Here is a 23,520-nt window from a genome sequence, read left to right as displayed (position 1 = left end):
GACTTTGAGCTGCCCACTTAAAGCGAGTCGTATCAAAGGCTTGAAGCACAGAGCAAGCGACTTGACCTTCTCTTAAGAGCACTCTGCCCTCCAAACACAAGGGAACATTTACAACAACAACAACAACAACACACACACACACACACACACACACACACACACACACACACACACACACACACACACACACACACACACACCACACACACACACACACACACACACACACACACACACACGCACACACACACACTTGCTTTCTTGCCACACTTAGTTGTGCTTGCAACATTAGGCAGAGACAGAAATAAACTTGAATAGAGTAGGCCTAATTTTTTAAATCGCAGCCTCTCAATAGCAGCAATCCACAGCCTTGCTGAAAGGGCTTTTTGAGAACACACGATGACAGATGTCAGTCATCAGCCCCCTCATTATACACCCCATTGTCTCGAACCCTGATATTAGCCACTCCATCAGGCCGACAAGCCTTCACGTGTCTGGGCCCTAATCACTGTGTTGGGGCCCACAAACAACACAAGGAGAGCTGTCGAGGTGGAGGGGAGTGACTCACCTCCAGACGCAGGTATTCACTCTGCTCCTGGGAGAGCAGGCTGAGGATGACACCGCCGGGGGCGCGCGTCCGAACCCCGACCTGGACCCGCGTGTGCCGCGCGGGCAGCGACCACAGGAGCTGGAACTGAACGTGGCTCCGCCCGTCGAAGGAGAACTCCGGAGCCGCTTGTCGATAAACAGACACGAGGCATGTTCAATTATTGCGGTCACGTGTTCAATTAAATGGAACACTTCCACAAACATCCACAAGCAGATTACCTGTGTGCCTGCTGTTCTGTAAAGGTAATTTATGTAAGGCAAGGTTATCTTCCAGCCAGAGAAGCTGGTGTAGCAGCAAAGTGGGGTGGCTGAATTCAGGATTTCCCACATCACCCATTCGGATTGTACACCTTGTGAGGTTTACAATATAAAAATGCATAGACATTTACCAGGTACTTTCCCATAAAACATTTTAAAGCAATTTTATACGCCTACTGTACCTTGGTCACATTGTGGCCCTGTATACCCCGGCTCGCACTGGCAGCTGAAGGATCCCCGCTCTCCGCGGCAGTGACCCCTGTTGCCACAGGAGGGGCGTTGCTCCAAGGCGGTGCAGTGGCCATCAGTGAGAGAGCATCCTGGGACACTGTTGAGGGATTCAGCTGGCGAGCCAAGGTCATACAACTGAATGGAGATGGAGGAGGAGGAGGAGGAGGAGGAGGAGAGGAGACAGAAACGGACAGGATGACAATCTCACGCTTTAAAGGAACACGCCAACATTTTGGGAGATTCGCCTATTTGCCATATTCTGATAGTAAAAGGAAAAGATAGATAGCCTTCTCTTCCCTGTGCATGCATTAGAAAGTAGCCCCACGCCCCTCCTGCTAACAAAATGGTGGTGAACGGTGCAGCAGCCTACCCCCCCGTTCAGTCACCAAAAATACACATTCCAACAGCAGAAGTTCTAATGGAGGTTCAGTCAGGAAGACTATAATCTATTCTGCACTTTACGCTTCCTCAGTTCACTCAACCCCTTCAAATCTGCTCCCACGCTCAAAATAAACCTGTCAACATCCGGGCTTCATTGAATAGACCCTTTTCATGGGGGCCTTTTTTTGTCAAAAAGGCAGGGTAAACACAGGTGCAAGCAAAACGGTAATGAGGGTTTCCAACTTCCAATCATGGTGAAAAGGGTCTAATAATCAGCTGTTTGCCGCCTGGTCTCTTTTATACAACTAGGCATCTCGCGCGCTCAATTCCTAAGCTCGCCTTCTGCGCGGGCTCGCCTGCAGCTCGCCAAGCTGGCCCTGCAGCTTGCATACGCAGCTCAGCCGCTGCACGGCCTCGCTCTTTTTACACCCCCTGAAGGTTTCAGCCCGATCGCATGTAAAACGGCATAGTTGTGGCCGGCACAAAAATGTAAACAGGGAGCAGAACCCACATTGCCAAATTGATATACAAGATAGCATAGCGTCACATCACCTCTCACCCCACACACCTCCATTGTAAGCCTATCACATTACTTTTCACTCCCCATTGTAAGCCCAATCACATGGCTGTTGTCCTCTTAAATATGCTTTTTTCTATCCCATTCAGCCTCCAAACCTTGCTGCTGACAGTCTTGCACCCTCCACCTCCCCTTCTCCACCCAGTCTGCCCAGACCCATCAGATTCTTCTGTCTGAAGAGTCAGTTTTAGAAGGAGAGGCATCACCATCACCACCACCAGTATCTAGAGTTCTAGACTCTACAGGGGAATCTATCTGGCTGCTGCTCATGGCTGATGCAGCTCTATCTCAATATCTCCCTGTGGTGTGTCTAAGCGCCAAAGACTATTAACAATACCTAATTCTCATCATATTTTCTGTAATGCATCATTAGCTATTGTAATAAATATTATTTTATTCATTCACTGGTCTCTAGTCTCTCCTGATTGAAACGCTCATATGCAAATGTTGCGACTTGTGTACGCAATGAAATAATAATCCAAAATTACAATCATCATCAATTACGGTCATTTTCAAAGCAAAACCATAGCCGGAACGAACATGGCGGAACGAACGTTCCTTCCACGTTGACTGAGGCGCATGCGCCTTGTGCAGTCATCAGTAATTCCGGCTATGTACTATTTACTTTGAAAATAACCGTGTGTTCCTTTAATCAAAGTAGATGTGCGACAGAAAAGTGATCACAAAGTAATCAACCGCAGTGAATATCGGTGTCTTATAATACCTTTAGAACAGGGATTCCCAAACTCTAGGTACTGCAGGTGGGCCGCGAGTGGTCTGACAACACTCCTGATTTTCACGGGCAATCAAATGGCTGTAGCAGGGTCATTTTTAAAGCTACAGTGGATATCCTGTTATCAGAAGAATCTAGAAGACCTAAGGCATCCATTGATACCAATGAAGAAAGAAGTAGGGCGTGCACATCTGCTTGAAGGAGGTCAGGTGCAGGACAAAAGGCAAATGAACTTAGAAAATAAATCCGCACACTGATATTTTGTCAGTTTATTTGACGTTTCGACCAAACGGTCTTCATCAGATGAAGATTTTCTGATGAAGACCGTTTGGTCGAAACGTCAAATCCATTGATACCAAGCATAATATGCTAGCTTGTCGGGATGGGGGGTATAAAACGCTCCAAACATAGTGTTATAGAATTTAAGTAATTACATATTCAATAAAGCTATAATTGCATACACATAATTAGTTATTACATAAATGCATGGCATATGGACGCAATAGGCAGACACCATAATCTACAGACAGATAAAAGCAGATTTCACCCTCTGCCCACAGCAACATGTCATGTCACACGTGGCTAACCTTGCTCCCACACACACACACACACACACACACAGAAACACACGCCACACAATCTTGAGTGTGCTGTGTGCTTCTAATCACCCCCCCCCCCCCTCTCTCCTCTCTGCCTCTGTATAAGAATCCATGACAACTCTTACATATTTACTGCATCAATGTAACTCTCTGTACTCTACGTGAGATGATCGCAGTCTTTTTGTAACCATTGTTACAAAGATGGCTAATACACTCTTTTAAGACAACTTCCCAACTCTGGCTGAAAATGCTGTTGTTTAATGCGGTATGAGGAGTGATTATTATTGGCACCAATTCCATTCCATAACACATAGGTTACATTTTGGCGAGGGAAAACTATTTCACCTCTCCGCTCAATTTATCTGAATGAGAATGGGTTCAATGGGTACCCGCGAGTTTCCCCTTTATAAGGTAGCATTTTTCACAGCGTAGCATTAATAGCTTGTGGATTGATTTCTTCTGTTGTTGCTCATCAGATTTGGTCTCAACAAATGTGTTATGCATGCAAATATTTGCCGAAATGTCACAAACATGTCGGCATGGATTATTAATTTCCCTTATGCCCAAATTCTATTAATGAAATAAAAAATATATAATATAAATAAAAAAACATAGGGAAATACATCATCTTAGTCTCATGTGTTGATCAGAGTTGTGATTAAAGGGTTGGGTGGGCCCCGGAAGATTTTCAGATTTCAAAGTGGGCCGCGGGAATTCTTAAGTTTGGGAACCCCTGCTTTAGAAGAGAGAGAGGGGGAGAGAGAGTGAGACACACATACACACAGAAAGACATACAGAGACAGTAACAGAGAGAGATAGTCTGTTTTGTGAGACAAATGAACTCACATTTCTGTTTCCTTCTGCGGTATCAGTCTGGCCTCCAGCCCGACCACAGAGATTTCTTATAACTGTTGTTATTGAGTTTATTTCTGCAATAACTGCATTTATGGCTGTTTTTTTATGATTGTGTTTAGCTCGTTGCTTCGGGAGCCGTCATACTATTCTGCCAGCGGTGTCCCTGATTGGCCGGTTACGTTGTCAACTACGAGGCAGGTCCCTGATTGGCCCGTGCACTTTGTAATCTCTGGAAATCATTGTGGGGGCGGGGCTGGAGGCCAGACTGATCCGCAGAAGCAAACAGAATTGAGTTCACATGATCAGGATGTTTTTACCAGGCTAGTATGCTTTTGCATTCTTTCATTTTTCTGGATGAGCACTATCAGAGCAATGCACATTTGCTTTGGCAATGTTGTTACACAGCTGTCATGCCAATAAGGCTTGTTGAATTAAATTGAATTGAATTAAATTGAGAGAGACTGGGAGAGAGGGAGTGAGAGAGAGAGAGAGAGAGAGAGAGAGGGGGGGGGGGGGGAGTGAGACAGAAAAATTTGCAGAACACTGCCTGTGGAATACGATTTGCAAAGACTGATTTTCTTTAAAGACACAAATGAAAAGTATTTTTTATAAACAAGTTCTACAGTATGTTATTAGATATTATGTATTAGATTGTGTGTTTGCTGATTATGCAGCACGTGCAAACACACAGACACACACACACACACGCGCGAACACACACACACACACACACACACAACACACACACACACACACACACACACACACACACACACACACACACACACACACACACACACACACACACACACACACAACACACACACACACACACACACACGGGGATACTGGTAGAGAGAGATAGAGTGTGTTAATACCTCCACCAGGGAGGTTATGTTTTCAGTGCTGTCTGTTTGTTAGCAGGATTATGGAAAAACTACCGGGCCGGTTTTCATGAACCTTGGTGGAAGGCTGTAGCTTGGACAAGGGAGAACCCATCAAATATTGGAGCGGTTCTGATCCGACTCAGGAAATGTGCATATCATAGCAGACTGAACTATTGGCCTTGGTGGAGTTCTGCGCTCTGTGAGTGCAATTCTGGTTATTAACAATGTTCGTTTTTAATACACAGCCTGTTAATAAATTACAACTCTATACGCCTATACGCCTCAAACTATACGCCTACAGAATTGCAAAAACAGAAGGTTGTGTGTGTGTCGGGGGGGGGGACTCTCTCTTGGCATCTCACTTACTGTAGCTGCAGAATCCCAATCAGAGAGAGAGAGAGAGAGAGAGAGAGAGAGAGAGAGAGAGAGAGAGAGAGAGAAGAGAGAGAGAGAGAGAGAGAGAGAGAGAGAGAGAGAGAGAGAGAGAGAGAGAGAGAGAGAGAGAGAGAGAGAGATGAGAGAGAGAGAGAGAGAGAGAGAGAGAGAGAGAGAGAGAGAGAGAGGATTTGACTGGCATCAGCATTCACCGGGCCTTCCAGCATAGCCTTCAGGCAACATTACATTCCTATTGAAGTGGAGTCGCCCAGCACCTGCTGCAGCCGGTCATCCACACAGGTCAAGAATGAGGAGTTACAAAGGCGAACCCAATCTATTCATCCATAACAGGCTTGATAAACAGGCCTCTCCGTGGCAATCTGTAAACTCTTCTTCCTGCATACAGTACCTTGCTGTCAACAAGCAGGTTCCGCACACATCCAGCAAAGTGTTTGCGCTGAAGCTGTGGGTATTCATACGATATGTTCTCCTTGATCCCTCCCAGCTGCAACACATGGCTGCCATTCAGGTACCTGGGGAAGAAATACAACTGTGAATTTAGAGAGACACACAAGTGAAGGCGAGCACCATATAAGGAGATTTCCCATTCATTCCTCTTACTCAAGCTGTCATAACCGCTGCTGTTTTCCGACAACAAACATGACCACATCTTCTTGTCCCTTGTCACAAACGCTGAAAACAAATGCATGGCCATTAAATTCCGCTTGTATTCAATTATTAAAATACTAACTGTCTGTCAGCACACAGCAACTCTGGCATTTTCAAAACTGGCTGCAGAGATAGGAGACAAAAACTCGCAGAATGATACAGAGTGCTTTAATGTTTGGATTTTTTATATTATCTTATATGTTTCACTGAAACTCAGCAAAAGTCAATTAGCAGCAATGGTAATGGTGTTTCTGTACATTGTTGATCATCATAAAATGTCAGACTCTTAAATACTCTGTCTTAAGAGACTCTTATGTCTGTGTTTGATGTATTATGTGTTTTTATGTCCTGAAATGTGACCTGTGATATGTAATCTATTTTCTTGTTTTTAGCTAGATCTTAACAGTTCTGTGTGTAAATTCTGCTTTTTATTCAGTGAATACTGTGAGCGAGAATCAAATCAACTCAAACTCAAACTCAAACTAACCTGCATCTCATTCACACCACAAAACAATGAGGAGAAAATACATGACAACAGCATTTTATGAAGTAATTGTGTTTGAAGAAACCTTCAGATTACAACCACAGGGGAACACCAGAAGGTTCCTTGGAGAACCCCTTTCTTTTTTGTGATCAAATTTGGATTATTTGCACTGAGAAAATGTAGACATGCAATCTCATTGAATAAAAGTAATAAAACAAGACAGTGTATTTATAAGGACTGGTCAGTAAAGTGTAACAATAAAATGACAGATCTGGAGAACCCCTTAGGAACACGTACTCCGCCGACTTTCAACCAGCTTTGTATCATTACAAAATCAGTAGTATATCCAAAAACTGTAAACGGTTTTGCAGGCATTCATTTAGTTTGACAGTTATTGAGAGTTGATTTGCGTTAAGTTGTGGACCAGTGATGTCATTTGTGCATGAATGACATCACTGGTCCACATTCCACAACTTGAATCAAATCAACTCTCAGTAAATGTCAAACTAAATGAATGCCTGCAAAATGGTTTACAGTTTACGGATATACTAGTGATTTTGTAATGATACAAAGCTGGTTGAAAATCGGCAGTTCCTTTAAGGATTCATAAACCCTGAAACTCTAACATATGGGGGGGGGGGGTCATCAAGATTCTTGATGGCTGCCATTGGAACTCAGAAGAACCTCAGATGAACCCTCAGTTGGCACAGAAGCGCCTCTCCTTCCTGAGGACACTGAGGAAAAGCTAACCTGCCCCAGCAGCTGCTGCTGTCCTCCTATCACTGCTCTGTGGAAAGTAGACTCACCTGTGGCATCTTGGTGTGGTACGCCAGCTGCACTGAGGCTGACTAAAAGGCTCTTAAGAGAGTCATCAAATCAGCACGGAAAATCACCAGCACTCGGCTCCCTTCACTTGAAGTTGAGGACATACAGAACCCGATGCTTTCGTCGGGCCACAAACATCATCTAGGACTCATCCCACCCAGGTCACCACCTTTTCACTCTGATGGCCTCTGGAAGCGGCTATCAAGGGCAATCAAGACCCGCACTTTCAGACTACTGAAAATCCCATATTTATAGGACTAAGTGCAATATATTGACATGCAGAGCACAATACATTATGTGTGTTGATCTGATGATGAAGATTCTGCTGCTTGTGTTTTTTGTTTTGTTTCGTTGCATGTACCACTCAGGGATGCATTCATTTTGTTGTGCAGCTGTGCAATGGCAATAAGAGCATTCTAACTCTAATTAGATTAGTTTTCTAGTGCTCATCATTGATCGCACTTGTCTCATTTACCTGTCCCTGTGTGGTGTGACCCCTCGGATTTCACAAGACGAGCAGTCCTCGGTTATTGCCCAGGAGTCGACCCCTTCTGTTTCCATGACGATGGCACTGGAACATCGATCGAGAGTGAATCGCACTTCCTTTAAATTGGAGAGAGCAGAGCAGAGGGGTCATTTAAACTGCTGTGCATGTGTGTGAATGTAGTCTATACTGTACGTTTCTTTTTACACCTTTACCGTGGTCAGCCAATCACGTTAGATGGACTACAAAGTCCAGTATGCATGTTTGAGGAAGGAACTTGCCAAATTCCAGCCTTCCAGCATTTTGCGCATATGACTGAGAATCTCCATATAAAGACAGAGAGAGAGAGAGAATGACAGGTATGTGGTTCTCTTACTTTACTGTTACTCCTCACATCAAGGCGATGCCAGCGTCGGTCAGCCACCCCAATGTTGTTGGCTAACTGGAGGACCAGGGTCCCGGAACCATGGTTAATTTTCAGACTGGGTGTCCCGGCAATCAGCTCTGATGAAGAGAGAGATCAACATCAACTATCCACTCTGACGTACATGTTAACCAAGGTCATTATTGTGAATATGTGCCAGAGTGAAAAAGTTCATCGGGAAATGTCTTTTGGTTAAAATATAGACGCAATGCCAAGAAAAACAAACACAAAGCTAACACACACACACACACACACGCACACGCACACGCACACGCACACGCACACGCACACACACACACACACACACACACACACACACACACACACACACACACACACAGCAGAGATTATTGCAGGCATACAAAAAAAACAAGGGGCATACAGTAAAAGCATCTCACCTCAAAACAAACAGACAAAACATCAACAAGACTAGGTGGAACCTAGTAGTAGGCTGGACGGTTTGTCATGTGTTTATACTATTATATTAGGCTATACTTCTATACTATTACTGCAACATATCCTCCAACTCATAAGACCAATGACGTCGTATCACTGCAATACACTGCAATACGACCACATACCACGTCTGCTATACTAGCGGCCCTCAGTGGCAGAGAAAAAGTACTACACGACTTCCGCCCAAAAGCAAGTTGAAAAAGCGACTTTTCTTCCAAGAAACGTTAGGATTAGGGTGTGGGTTAGGGTTAGGGTATGGGTTAGGGTGTAGGTTAGGGGTAGCGACAGCAATGAACTGGTAGCCGAGTGGTTACAATAGGCGGCTGTCCAGCCAGCGGCCCCAGGTTCAAATCCCGCACAAGGTTATATTTTCACCAAACTCTGAGACTGGGCTGTTAATCAACGTGATTTCAGGTCGTATTCAGCTGCTTCTACAAACAAAGGCGTGTATCCAGTTGGAGGTCAGGCTGTATTACTTCTCTAAGCATTCATGTTGCTCTGCACAGTGCACCTCCCTCCACTGTCTGAGAGCATATAGGCTTTACATGTAATTGTGTTAATGGCATACGCCGACTCTGGCCGGGCGGGCGGAGTCAGCACTTTATATTAAAATGGGCGACGCCGCGGTGTGCATAACAAGTGAAGCATTATATATTGATATGCAAATTAGCATATCGTACGAATCAGCATGACATCACGACAACAACAAAAAGCACTTCCGGGTGCCACTGCAGCAGTCAACGAGTATGAAATAAAGCTGAAAAGTTGTGCCAAACAGACATTGATATCTCAAAAACTATACATCACATCGCTTATACAGTACTTTGACTTTGTGAGTGAGAGCAGACGTAGCTAAAGGGTCCCCATGTATAATATATGCATGTGCATGTAGTGTTAAAGTTGTGTGAACTGTCAGTGTTAAAATGTGTGAATTTAGTCAAAAGTACAGCCTGCTAGAGTGAGACACACTCAAGGCTGGCTCCATAGGGTCCCATTATAAAGGCTGAAAAAAGCATAAAACATAAACTGCGATTTCTCAAACAGTACAAAAGATAAATTAAAGCTGAATTAAGGTGATGGAGTCCTACAAGTGGTGAGTCGTTTAAAGTTTAAATGGAGGGTCTAGCTGAAAGTATGAAGCAGTAGTTACAGTTCAAACAGGGCATGGTTTCACCATGAACTGCACATTGACTGTATATTGCAGTTTAAAATGAACGGCAGTTGCACCCGGAAGTCTGTTGAAGCTGTTTGTTTACCAACATCCTGATCCTGATCCCTTGTATTACATCATTTGGCGACTTTCTGAGCAGCAAATAGTTACTTTCCTTGGAAAAGAGTTAGCAAACAATGGACGGTGCTACAGAATTGCAGCAGTGAAGCTACTCGGTCCCACGTCCTACATGTCGTTTTGCTGTCACATTTCACTGCACGGTGTAACATTTCTGTCGCTCTGTAGCTCGCCAGAACTAGCCAGAACTAGCCAGCTGCTAACCATAACTCTTGTATGCTGCTGTTGAATGTAGCTTTGTCTCCCGTGTACAAAGCTATCGCCTGACACATTTTAATCCCATTTGTTTATGTGACTCTTGCCGTGGCTTGTTAGCCAGCCAGACAGCTAGCTAGCTACAGTAGCTGCTGCTACAGGCCAGGCAGTACTGTCTGAGGCTGGCTAGCAAACTGAGTCCTGTCTGGTCGGGAGACCGCGCATGCGCCAACTCACACCGTGTACTGTATCAGGGTGCCACGTGCTGCGGATGAGCAATGGTGAAACTTCATCACTCACTCACTCACTCACTCAACAGCATTCAGTTTTCTAGAGCTGGCCGCCATGCCTTCCAGCTAAAACTGAAGATAACACATGATATCTATCTATCTATCTATCTATCTATCTATCTATCTATCTATCTATCTATCTATCTATCTATCTATCTATCTATCATCATCATCATCATCGTCATCACCACCACCACCACCACCACCACCACCACCACCACCACTGGGCCAATACCTACACCAATAAGTAACAGAGAGAGTGTGAGAATTCATTCATAATCACTCGGCTGAGGTTATTTCAGAAGATATCGCTGTCCATCTCACTCTATCAATAAGTAACATGAATAATTAAACGACGAGGCTCCTTCAAAGTCTCATTTGCTTTTGATCTCAGGGCACTTAGGGAAGCACTGAAATGTTATGCATATCCTAACAATATCTGGGTAACACTTTACAATAAAGGTCACAAATAAACATGAATCAATAGATGAACTAATGTGCTGTATGATTGAATCGATGTGAATTAATGAATGAACTGTCGCAGAATTCACAAAGCTCAACAACACCGCCAAAATGAATGAGTCATACCTTTGTCACAATTACTTGTGGTGATTTAATGCATTTTTTTTATGATTTGGCATTAATTAATGGTGTCAACAAACAGATGTAATTAATATTATATAGTGGGATGAAATGGGCTATAAAGCAGTCAACAGTGGCGTACTGTATCATTCCCCTCTTCGATCCTCTTCAGACTCAACGCAGGTCGCTGCCTGCACAGATCCACTCTGCAGCTACAGCACAACACAGCTATCTGCAGGTTGTGGGTGTCTGTGGCTCTGCAGCTTACTGTACAGTACAGTACATGCTACAGACAGTATGATACACAACTATGGGCTTATGCAAAACATATGCCTGGTGATCGACTCACACACAGTTCATGGTGAGTTCATTGTTTTGTCATACAATGATAGGCTACATAACGATTAGCCAGTGAATGGTTGATTGGGTGTAAGCATTCACTGACCTAACCTTTTGCGAAAAAGCTGGATTTGCACGAGATCACGATCACATGACAAATCCATCTTGCTGCGCTCCAATCTATTGGTTTGAATCTGAACCACCGGTGGTTCGCACCAATCAGCAGCCAGAGGCCGCTACGGGCGGGATCAGATGTAGGTGTGTGACGACAGCGAGAAGCGAGCCCGTGATAGACGTGATCGACAGATGGTTCATCCAATCACCTGTCAGGAGTGGCGAGCGACCAGTGTCAGGTTATCACTGACCATTAATTCACCATTACTACAAAGTGAGTTAACATGGTTTGACTCGAGCTTTGTGTCATGTCAATTCATGCATTAGTTAATGCACGGTATTAATTCATATTTATTTGTCTCCCATTATTATGAAGTGTTACCATGTTGACTACTTTACTATTGTTGGAGAAAAATATAAGTTCCATTGGCATTTCCTAATCAATAAGCTATAAGCTATAATTGCATACACATAATTAATGCTATGAGTCATTAGTCATAAGACATCTCACAAATGCATATTTGCACTATGCAGAGACACATCATGACATGACATCTGACACATATAGATTTACCCATGGCAGAGGACTGCTCCTTTTGCTGAGACCTTGGTCAGTGCGTCGTGTTTTCATCCCATTCCTCTCCCCCCTCTTTTCCTCCTTTCAGTATAAAGCTATGTTAAACTGTCAGCCATTTGCTGAATATTTGACTCTGTATAACGTATCAGAATGTGTACATTGAGATTCAGCCGTCTGACAATACATATTGCAGAGAATGTATGGTTTTAAATATACTTTCATGAGACATCTTTCTGGCTCTTGGTTTCATTCATTTGGTTTATATAAGCTCTTTGAATCATTATAATGCGGATGAGGAATGGTGAAATTCCATTCTCTATCAACTATGGTCTTAATTAGCGCCACCTACTAAACAGAAGACAGAGCATTCTTCAAGCAGAGGACCAGTGTCCTTGAGCAAGCCACTCAGCAGACTACCTGCAGCAGGGCTGCTGCTGCTCTGTAGCTCAGCCGAGCAAAGGGAGAAAAGAATTTCCCTAAGTATTACATTCCCATTAAACATGAAAGCAGGGCATTAGGTGCCTATACTTGTGTAAAGTAAGTGCCCATATCCCTCAGCAGCACTCGAGGAGAGATTTGCCCCATATATCTGATTAGCTACCATCCAGTAATTAAAGACATAAAATTAAGTTCCAAGCTTAAGCACAATAAACAGCCCGGAAGGCCCCATGGCACACCTTCTAATGATTGCGAATCATTCTTTACCTAGGGCCATGTAGTCCTCGGGGTCCCCGGGCAGCAGAGTGGCCAGTGGGCCGGCGTACAGCAGCAGCCCGTCATCCTCCTCCGTCATAAACTCCAGTGAAAGGTGGCTGTCAAAGCATGGCCTCATGGGGGGAAACCAGGCGTAGCCGTTGCCATCGAAACTCAGTCTCGTCTGCTGACACTCGGGACCATCGAGCCCCGGGGGGCACTGGCACCTGTAGCACAGCGGAGTAAAAAACATGAATGTGTCTTAATGGGAAAACATGGTCTGTTATTATATGGCTTCTTGACCCATACAAACTTTATTCGTAATGACCATTATGTCAAATAAAAAGGGGGGCAGAAAAAGCAGCTGAAATCAAAATAGCAAATCATATTTTTTTTTTTTTTTTTTTTTTTTTACCTTTATTTATACAGGGGGAGTCTCACTGAGAGCAATGCTCTCTTTTTCAGGAGCGCCCTGTTCACATTCACACACACATTCATACCTGGAAGCTGACCAGTACAACCACAGTCTGATCTGCTGGCCACTGATCAGCTCCACTGGAGCAGTTGGGGTTAAGGGCCTTGCTCAAGGGCACCTCAGTGGTGGTAATGAGGGAGGGGCAAGCGCTGCCTTTTCACTTTCCCCACCCAGATTTATCCTGCCGGTCCCGGGGATTGAACCGACGACCTTCCGGTCACAAGCTCGCTTCTCTAACCATTGGGCCACCACTGCCCACAAAAAATATCTTCCCCTCACAATTTCTCTCTCCCAATGTCCTATCTGTGGATCTATCTGTGGATCTATCTGTGGATCTATCTGTGGATCTATCTGTGGATGGGTGTGTGGTGATTTTTGGCTGGTGGACGACGTGACAGTCCTATTGATTCACAGCGGCGGGGGCCTTGACATGCCCGAGCCTCAAACTCACTGGCTGTCACCAGCCAGCCAGCGAGGGACACATGCTGGCTAAACTGAGTCGGGGGTCCCCAGCTTTAATCTATATATACACTGATCTATCTTTCGTATTAGCCATGAGGCTCTTGAATATTCAATATCTATATTAAATCAATTAGCTATGAACACAGCATTACTCTGCTCTTCCTCTTTATCTGGCACAGCTGCCTGGGCTGAGCCCTCTGGAGATGGCTGCTGCTCGGCACATCACATCCCCTTTGTTGGAACATAATTAATTCCATTTCTCTTACTTTTCTCTGCACCATACCACTGCTGATTGCTTGGTATCTTTCCCTCTTATTCTGGCTGGCTGGCTGTCTATCTGTCTCTCTCTCTCTCTCTCTCTCTCTTGCTCGCTCGCTCTTAAAAGGTATTCTGAATTGGTTAGGCATTTCTGTGCGATTGCCTCGTCTCGTTCTTATCTACTTTGATGAAGAGACTGTTAAGGATCGCTCCTCTCTCCCAGAAGTATTAACTAGAACAAAATGAGTGCTCTCGTGTCTCTGCGGAGCTGCTGCTTTTTTGTGTGTCTACAATGGGCAAGTAAATATACGGGTACTGTAGGCAAATATTGATAATAAAAAAGAACAAAACATCATATATCAAGAAAGTGATACCGTACACGGCGTGATGAAAACGCCCTTCAATCACGGCGATGAATGGGATGGAAGGGACCGGCGGATCTCATCCCGTCCCCCCCCTCTCGGCTGTGAGGCATGTGAGACGCGGTGCTGGCGGTGCCGATAATGTCAAAGCCATCTATTTTCACGCGGCGTGTCTGAGGAAAAGCTCTGTGTACTGAGGCTGTTAGGGGCTGCATCTCCCCGACGCTGTTTATTCTGCAGAGGGGCTACTAACGCATGTCCCGAATACTGATCCGTGCGCCGCGAAGGGACGGATCAGGCTGCGGGTAGCCTTATGCATACATATGCACTGACGACGCGCCTCACTCTCTCATCTCGTGTGGCTCATGACAGCAATGCCAATCCAAATCGAGCGGTGCGGGCCGTGTTTTTCCCTCACACATCTGACTGACGGTATCTGATCAGCCGCTGTCTGAGACCGCCTGTTAACCACTTTCTGCACAAGATAGAACCCCAAAATTGGATTCTTTATGCTTGTACTGCATTCGCATGAGGGCCCATATAGCACATATGGGGGAGATATGCTTCTTATGGTACAGCACAAGGGCTCCAGCAGAGCAGAGCAACTGCAGCGCAGAGAATATACAGTAGGAGGAAAAAAAGATGTGTGTGGAGATGTTCCCTCTCACAGACGATGCCTTGGACAAAGTCACATGTTCATTGTAGTGGTATTAAATGAGATTCTTTTTGAGAAGTGGTGAGCAGGAGTTGTAGGCCTACTAATCCCACTGCCCTAGATTTATTTAATCTGGGCATTAATATGTGCGTGAAATTATCTGCATACTGTTTCTTCTGTGAGAGCCTCCCTTGTGTTCCTACAGTACTGTATATATACATTAGGCGAAGGCCTATATATATATTGAGCCACTATTCAGGCTTAACACTCAAGGTCCTGCCCGGTTGTAGCAATTATTTAATCTAGATTCCTCACTCAATAAACAGCAAAAAAAGTTAAAATATGATAATGCAGTCAAGAATCGACTGTGTTATGAATCTTAATTTGAGGAATTTTTCTAAGCATTACCCTAGAGCGATACATTTTCTATCACTTCAACCTACTTCAGTCTTCAGAACGACCTGCACACGCATACATCCTCTCCGTGGCAAACAGACCGAAGCCTTTTCAAAGCCCCCACACCTTGCACCTGTCTCTTCAGCTGACAACATCACAGCGGCTCAGGCAAGTCAGGTCAAGTTACGGGTGAAGGAAGTGCGACTCCTCATGCGGGGTGCCGTTCGGAGTTCTGCGCTCCTTCTCCGAGATGTGACTAGTGAGAGTCTTAACAGGAGCAGATACGAGACCGCAGTACCTCGTGGAAGTTTTGGCTCTGTTCACCTTTTTGAGGCTTCCTCCAACTGTAGCCCTCCCGAAACAATAGCCAGCTCTCTCTCCCTACTCGCTGCAGGTGTGCCTCTCACCTGTAGCCGTCGTGAGCGTCGACGCAGGTCCCCCCGTGCAGGCAGGGGTTGCTGGGGTAGGAGGAGCAGGGCTGGCGGGTCATCTCCCGGGCGGCGCAGCCGCACACCGCCGAGGACGTCACCTTGACTGAGACCATGGAGAGACTCCCCGAGTCGACCAGGGTGGGCGAGTCGCTGATGCTCAGGTGTGTGGAGCAGCCACCTGCTGCCCTGCAGTCCGCGGACACACACTCGTCCACCTGCACCTGACTCACACTCACACGCAGCAGGGACTGCAGCTGCAGGGAGGAGAGGAGGGAGGAGGGGTTTCACGGGTTCGTCTCTGTGACATCGGTACACAGACATGTTGAATGGTAAAGGGTTATCCAGCATACAAAGGACAACGGTGTTTCAAATACATTGCAAAGGAACAATGAAAGACATACTATACATATTACCCTCCATAGTTGCTTTCAATTAGAGCTTAACAATTATTACAAAACAAAACAAAACAAAAAACAATACTTGAGCAATTTCCAAATCACAGAGAGACTGCAATGAATTGCTTAAGAGAGACAAGTGTGCAAAGTGGATTCCTAAAGGAGGTGTTTCAGTGCACCCGGTATTCACTTTTCACTTCCCTCTAAAGCATTTTAAAGTTAAAATTAGTTAAAGTTTAAAAATGCATGACAAGAAAAACCTGTGACGATAGAAATTGAAGTTTAACTCGCAATGTTTTTGGTCAACATTTTCCAGCCCTACTTTCAATATTCTATAACTGTGTTTTAAAGTAGAACACAGGCACACAGTTAGAATGGCACAGACAGCTACTGTATGAGAGAGGAAGGAAAAAATGATAGAGCGATGGAATGATATGATAGTTCTTGAAATGAAAGGGTTAAAAGAATGAGACGATGGAGAGGCAGTACAGTCTGTGGGAGTGAGGAGATGGGAGATAGAGGAGAGATTGAGGGGAGAGACAGAGAGACATGACAGGGCCAGGTATTATGCAGGCAGAGGCTTGGTGGGAAAATAAAAGGGCAGATAAATGCCCCGTTATCTCTCCCCCTCAAGCTCCTCTGTGGATCACTTGACGTATGAGCACTGATCTCTATCTACAAGACGAGTCGCCATATACGCTACCTTCTTTTTATACCGGGCGAGGACAGCGTGCAGTTCCTCCGGGCGCAGGTAGCCGCCGCCGCCGCCGTCGGTTAGCACGGAGAAGTGGATGTCCAGGGCCTTCTCCCCTCTGTCTGCCATGCTGAAAATATTGATGCTCCCCGGCCTGACAGACAGGGCTTCAGACAGGAAGTCCCAGAATGTCCCCAGCCGACTCTTCCCCTTGACGTGGGAGTCGATAAACTCCCTGGCCGTGATGCCTTCAGGAGACAAAAAGAGAGGCGGGCTTGAGGCAATATGAGCTAGTGAACTGTCAATGACAGCTAAAGAGTTGATCAAAGTCTAGCCGCATTCCCCATTCCATTAGCAGGCTAACATCTCCTCGCATTGATCCGTGTCCTCGCAGAGCCTCGCTGGCTCCATCCATAAGCTCAAACAGCCGCCATGCGTTCAAATAAAATACATCTTTTATTTCCCCTCTGGAACATAATTTCTCGCCTCACGCATGGAATATTTTGCCGTCAATCAGATTTGTGATTTGTGATGCCAGCTTCCAATAATAACGTGTGGATGGAGGAAGTCATCTTTAATATCCAAAAGTGATAACGACTTGGCGCCACAGGCATCCATAATAGCCTTCGACTCTATCTGCAGATTGGCTTTTTAAATGTCAAGGACTTTACCTGACACTTCCACCAAACTGACCTTTACAACTCCGATTTGCTCCGAGAGACTGATAGAAAAACGAGGACCCTAACATAAACTTCAGCGTTTTGACGAAGAACAGGAAAACCATTACCCACGTGCAGCATGAACTGTCACTTTAGAATGCTTAGAAACGTTGAATAATGGGAGTATAAAAACTTCTCGTGACAGCCTATTATTTCAGCGTTAACTGGGTTGACAACCTTTTTCAATTTTAGCCTCATCAAGGCAGAGTCGTCATAACAACAACAGTAGCAACAGCAACAGAAAGCAAGATGAGATGACGGGAAGTCAATGGGAGAAACTAATTGCTAATAAACAAATAGATTCCATATTTTTTTTGCACTCAGCCATAGAGATGACAGCGAGAGATCTTACTGGTCAAACTCAGATAGCATAACAACATGTTTATTCCATAACGTTCATTCCATCAGGTGTGCTACTGTGTTACTGGCAGCAGTACCAGTCAAACGCAGGGAGGCTGACGACAGGAAGGCCTTTTCCTCCAGCTCTCTGACATGAACTCTGACCCCTGACATCACGTCTGGCCACACCCCATCTGACACGCCCACCCGCAACCAGTAGCTGCCTGGGGGGGTGTTCTGCCGGATGGTCAGCGCTCCTGAGCTCTGGTTCAGGCCGAAGTATCTGGGAAGAGGAGAGCAGAGGGCTACTTCAGTGGAGGCTGAGTGACACATGGTCGACGGACGAGGACAGAATCGGTCAGAGGCACATGAGTTCAGTCCCACAGGGAGTGAATACACATTTATTTTGGGGAAAAAAGGAAAGGGAAAGGAGAAAAGGCTAAGATGGGAAAAAAAAGAGAGGCAATTCTTTGGCTCCAAAAGCTCCTAAAAGAGCTCGATAGTTGTCATAGTAACTGTCAGAATTTGTGATATGAATAAAACAAATATGCAATTGGTATTTCTAATCTGATCTTGAGGGTGTGAATACTGAATAGCAGCACAAGGTCTTTGACAGCCAAGCTGTGCTACGATGGCTGTTTCATCTAGGAACATAATACAAGCATACTGAGATTGCTACGTTTGTTTGAATCTGATTGCATTTTCCAGAGCAGCAATCACTGTTGAATGCTGTGATTTAAGTCCTCTTGGAAAGTGTTCCTTACTGTATATCAGAGGCCATGGAATTGGATCTAGGACAAGTACCTGTTAGGCATGTCTCTAAAGGAGCGGTGTCATTCAAAAAGCTGGTTCAGGGCCGTGTTGGAGAAATGAGGCCTGAACACTTTGAGTTCCCATTTTAGCAAACTCAGCATTGCTGGCAGTTGTTCTGCTTGTGTTGTTAGAACGTCACTGTTTTTAGCATTGTTGCCTGGAACCGGTAAAGTACAAGTTGTTATTACTGCATACATACTAGCTGTAGCTACATTTCAGCATTACATTAAGGGATAATACTGTGAGCACATTTTGACGGAGAAAGTACATACTTGGCTGCGCTCGTCTCCAAGGTGTAGGTCTTGTTGTCCCAATCATCGGGATCTGGGGCATACACCTTCCCCAGTGCCGCAGTGGCCATCCTTCCTGTTCAAGGTAAACACACACACACACACACACACACACACACACACGCACGCACGCACGCACGCACGCACGCACGCACACACACACACACACACACACGCACGCACACACGCACGCACACACACACAAACACAGCACACATTGATTCTGTCTGGCCAGAATCTGCTGATGCCAACAGTTATCTTTTGGTCCTCCTCTTCTCCTTATCTTGCATTCTTGTGTTCTGTTCTACTTATTATGCTCATAACTGTGTAGGCCCACTGCTGGAATGAATAGGTCCTCACAGTGCTCCACTTCAGAGAGCGTGGAGCTTAAGGAAGTGGAGCTATCTCACTATGGATTATGTTATTATCGACCTGCGCTGCCAGAGTGCTGTACTGTTACTGGAGCTGGGTAAACAATGGCAGCCCGGATGAGTCACGCCGCCCCTGTTCTCCAACAGTTACCAAAACCGCTGTGAAGCTGAGTGTGCAATCAAAACACTAACAAGCCTGCAGTACATATCTAACAAACGTACCCGGAGGATGAAAAAAGAAATTGATAATAAATAAGCAGATGATGGCGCTGATGCTCAGACGAGGTTCAGGCACAGACGGGGTTCGCAGAGGAAGAATGTGCTGAGGGAGAGGAATTGACAGACGACATTACCATAACAAAACGCTGTTAGAATGAAGGACGAGGAGCACAATTCTTAATTCCAGACTGGAGTGAAAACTTCTGCGTACAGCTGCAGCCTCACCCCCCCCCCCCCCCCTCCTCCTCCTCCTCCTCCTCCTCCTCCCTTCACTCAAACTCTTCCCGCAGTACAAAATAAGTGACAAGAAGAATGAAATGAGCAGGTGAGCAACTCACCCTTGCGGCTATGCACGTACACGTCCTTCTCCCCCGCCTGATGGGCATTATCGTTCTCGTCCCCAATGGTGATAGTCAGCGTGTTTGTGGCTGTCATTGGTGGATGGCCGCTGTCAATCATGATCACAGGCAGTCGGAACTCCCGTTGCCTCTCCCTGTCAAATCTCCGCAGTGCCGTGAGCGTGGCGGAGCCGTTCCCGTGATCCTGCAGGTGGAAGTCGGTGGAGTACGGCGGGGGCAGGGCGAGGGAGAAAGGAGGCCCGTGCTCTGGGGAGTCTCTGTCCACGACGTGCAGCAGGGCGGAGGTATGGTTGAGCCACACCACCTGAGGGGCCGGGCTGTTCTCCCACAGCACAGGGGCGTAGGCTGCCTCCAGCTCTGGCCCATTGTCATTCATATCCAGCAGGGGGAGATGAACCGTGACCCTGCCGGTCAGCGCCGGGGTACCCCGGTCAGTTGCTATGACGACCAGCTCATACCCTGCCACCGTCTCCCTGTCCAGCGGTCTGGCGACTGTGACAGCGCCAGCTCGGTTGACTGTAAAATGTCCATAGGGGTCGGACTCGGGAAAGATGCTGTACAAAACGTCCCCATTCAGGCCCGAGTCTGAGTCGCCGGCTGCCACCTGGATGATGGTGGTTCCTACAGGTGCATCCTCGGGCAGAGGAGAGAGCAGGTGGGAGCTGGGGGTGAACACAGGGGCGTTATCGTTCTCATCCTCCACTAGAACCAGACAGTGGATGAGGCTGGAGAAGTCCGAGTCCTCCACCTTGACGGTGAGGTTAAACCGCTGCTCCTCTGGCTTCTCGTAGTCCAGCTTCTTCTTGAGTCTCAGGGTGCCGCTCTGCTCGGCCCGGTGGCTGACCATGTAGAACCTTTGCTCCGGGTCTCCTGACACCACGGTGAAGGCCAGCTGTCCGTAAGCGCCGGCGTCCGGGTCCACGGCGCCCAGCTCCAGGACGGGAGCGTCCACATCACTGCTCTCGGAGACACGAGCGCCGCACCAGTCCTCTCTGAACTTGGGCACGTGATCGTTGATGTCTGTCACCAGCACTGTGGCGGTCGCTGTGCCTGTCATGCCCCCGCCATCCCGCGCCTCCACTAGCAGCCGGTGGCTCTCCGCAAGCTCCCGGTCCAGACCTTCGGCCGCCACGGATATGGTGCCCGTGCTGGAATCGATGGAGAAAAGGTTGACACCGTTTGCGCCGTGGGCATTCTCAGTAATGCGGTAGGTGAGGATGGCGTTCTGACCCACCGCCGCATCATCAAGGTCTACCGCTGTCATTTCCACAACAAACGTTCCCGGGGGTGAGTTCTCCGCCACGCTACTGTGGCAATTATCGGGCGCACAGGAGAAGGCGGGAGCGTTGTCATTGATGTCCCACACGTTGATAATAACGTCTGTGAAGCCGGTGAGGCCCTCGCCTTCCTCGTCCGTTGCCATGACAACAAAGCGCCAGACGGCACGCTCCTCGCGGTCCATGGTGCGCTGGGCATACATTTCCCCGGTCATGTCGTTGATCATGAAGTGGGACTCAGCCCCCTGGCCGTGAATAGAGTAGCGTATGGCCCCCTGGTCTGCATCTTTGTCTGGGTCAGTGGCTGTCACCTGGGGAGATGAAAGTAGAGCACAGAGTCATTCATCCACACCCACCCATGTTATGAGAGGCTTCTCATCTCATCTCCTCACAGCAGTCACCAGGGCTTTCCTTGCTTATGACATTCTTAGGCAGCCCATTTCCCTGTTTTATTTTATTTTTTTCAGACTACCTAAATGAAATGAAATTCCACTAGGGCACTTTTGCTGCAAATGGCCTCTGAAAGGGTTCCAGCAGCCCTAGATTTGCTTGTGAATGTTGCTGTGGGTCCATGCCCAAACAAGATCCATCACACCGGCAATATCACCTCCTGGGCCTGTAAGTAAGTGAAAACGCTGGCACACTTTAAAAAGAAAGTACAACTCTGAAAACTGATTCTGAAAACTTATGATGGAGTAGTAACAAAGAAACAATTTTGTAGCTGTATGGCCGCTACTGATTAACAGTAACTAAACTGAACATTAGAACAACAGATGAGAAGTGGCTGGCTTAAAAATAACTCAGATCCTCTCCAACCCCCCCCCCCCCCCCCCCTAGCACATGCTTCCTCCGATACATGTGCAGTTGCCGGCCGCTTCTTTTCACCTGACAGCGAGGGGTTTCACCAGCAAGACGTAACACATGGGAGGATCACGATATTTCCCCCAGTTCCCCTCTCCCCCCGAACAGGCACGCCAACCAACCAGAGGAGGCACTAGTGCCGCGACTAGGACTCATACCCATAATCCTTAACTTCCCACCTGCAGACACAGCCTGCCTGGACACCCGAGCAAGCCGGAGGTAACACGGGTCACGAACCTACGACCCTCGTGTTAAGAACTCAGATCTCTCAATAGACAATAATGAATCAAAGACTGCAGTGCAAAGCATCTTTAGCCACTCACCTGCAGCACGAACACCGGTGACCCGTCCAGCTCCTCTGTGACTGAGCCATAGTACTCGTTCATAGAGAACACGGGCGCCTCGTCGTTCTTATTAATCACGCTGACCACCACCGCGGCGTAGTCTTCCCACTTCCCGTCCGAGGCCAGGACCAGGAGTTTGAATCTCTTCTGCTGCTCGTAGTCCAACGGCTGAGCAATAAAGATGGTGCCCACCTCTGGCTCGATGTCAAACACACCGCCTGTGTTGCCAGACGTGATCTGGTAGCGCAGCTTGGCATTGGCCCCTGGGACAGGAAGCGAGAAATGCACGATGGGGAGATGTGAAGTCAGAGGCCTTTCATTCTGAAAACCAATTTTCCTTTTTAGGAAAGAAAGAAAGTTTACTGAAAGCTAAAGTGAAACATGAGTGGACCAACATTTTGGGAGGCTAGAGGAATTTAAAGTAGGCTGCTAGGATCAGTATTCTCGCAATCCCACAGTGCTGCTGGTTACTTCAATAAAGTCCTTTTGCGAGGAGCTTTTCAGCCCGTTGATCTCCCGAATCTTTCAGTGGAAATCCCCATCATTGCTGGAGCGTTGTCCCCTCGATTACACCTGCAGCAACATGCTACCACACAAGGGTATTAAACCTCACTTCTTCAAGGACCTGTGCCTTAGTGGGTGTTTCACGTACCCCCTTACTTGTTTTGATGACTTAATTAAATGGGAAGTGTGTACCTTATCTCCGCAGCCTTAATCAGACACTAATTAAAGAAAGAGCGAAGAACAAAAAGTAATAGAGAGAGATGGAGAGTGAAAGTGCCCTCTGGGGAATGATTTTGAGGCCTGAGAGAGGGGGGGCGGGGATAGTCTAGCAAGGAGGACGTCAATATCTGAACTTATCTAGTGTGTGTCTC

At 46.6% G+C, this 23,520-nt stretch overlaps 1 protein-coding gene across 1 annotated transcript in view; it reads right to left on the bottom strand.

Annotated features, from left to right (window-relative positions):
• LOC310793225 (neural-cadherin-like) overlaps positions 1–23,520 on the bottom strand; it is a gene marked incomplete at both ends in the record, with an annotated part of 117,855 nt that overhangs the window by 27,373 nt on the left and 66,962 nt on the right. The window contains 12 exons of the mRNA XM_083654988.1: positions 569–735; positions 1,050–1,233; positions 5,915–6,038; positions 7,959–8,086; positions 8,344–8,471; positions 12,938–13,152; positions 15,941–16,218; positions 17,063–17,301; positions 18,210–18,394; positions 19,197–19,290; positions 20,143–21,751; positions 22,625–22,908. Coding sequence (XP_083511114.1) covers positions 569–735; positions 1,050–1,233; positions 5,915–6,038; positions 7,959–8,086; positions 8,344–8,471; positions 12,938–13,152; positions 15,941–16,218; positions 17,063–17,301; positions 18,210–18,394; positions 19,197–19,290; positions 20,143–21,751; positions 22,625–22,908 — 3,635 coding nt within the window. The remainder of the gene's footprint in view (positions 1–568; positions 736–1,049; positions 1,234–5,914; positions 6,039–7,958; positions 8,087–8,343; positions 8,472–12,937; positions 13,153–15,940; positions 16,219–17,062; positions 17,302–18,209; positions 18,395–19,196; positions 19,291–20,142; positions 21,752–22,624; positions 22,909–23,520) is intronic.

Source organism: Poromitra crassiceps (genome assembly GCF_964638095.1).
Source record: "Poromitra crassiceps genome assembly, chromosome: 18".
Lineage (NCBI taxonomy): Eukaryota > Metazoa > Chordata > Actinopteri > Beryciformes > Melamphaidae > Poromitra > Poromitra crassiceps.
The sequence above is the reverse complement of the archived record's forward strand: the minus strand, read 5'-3'. Positions and strand labels throughout refer to the sequence as shown.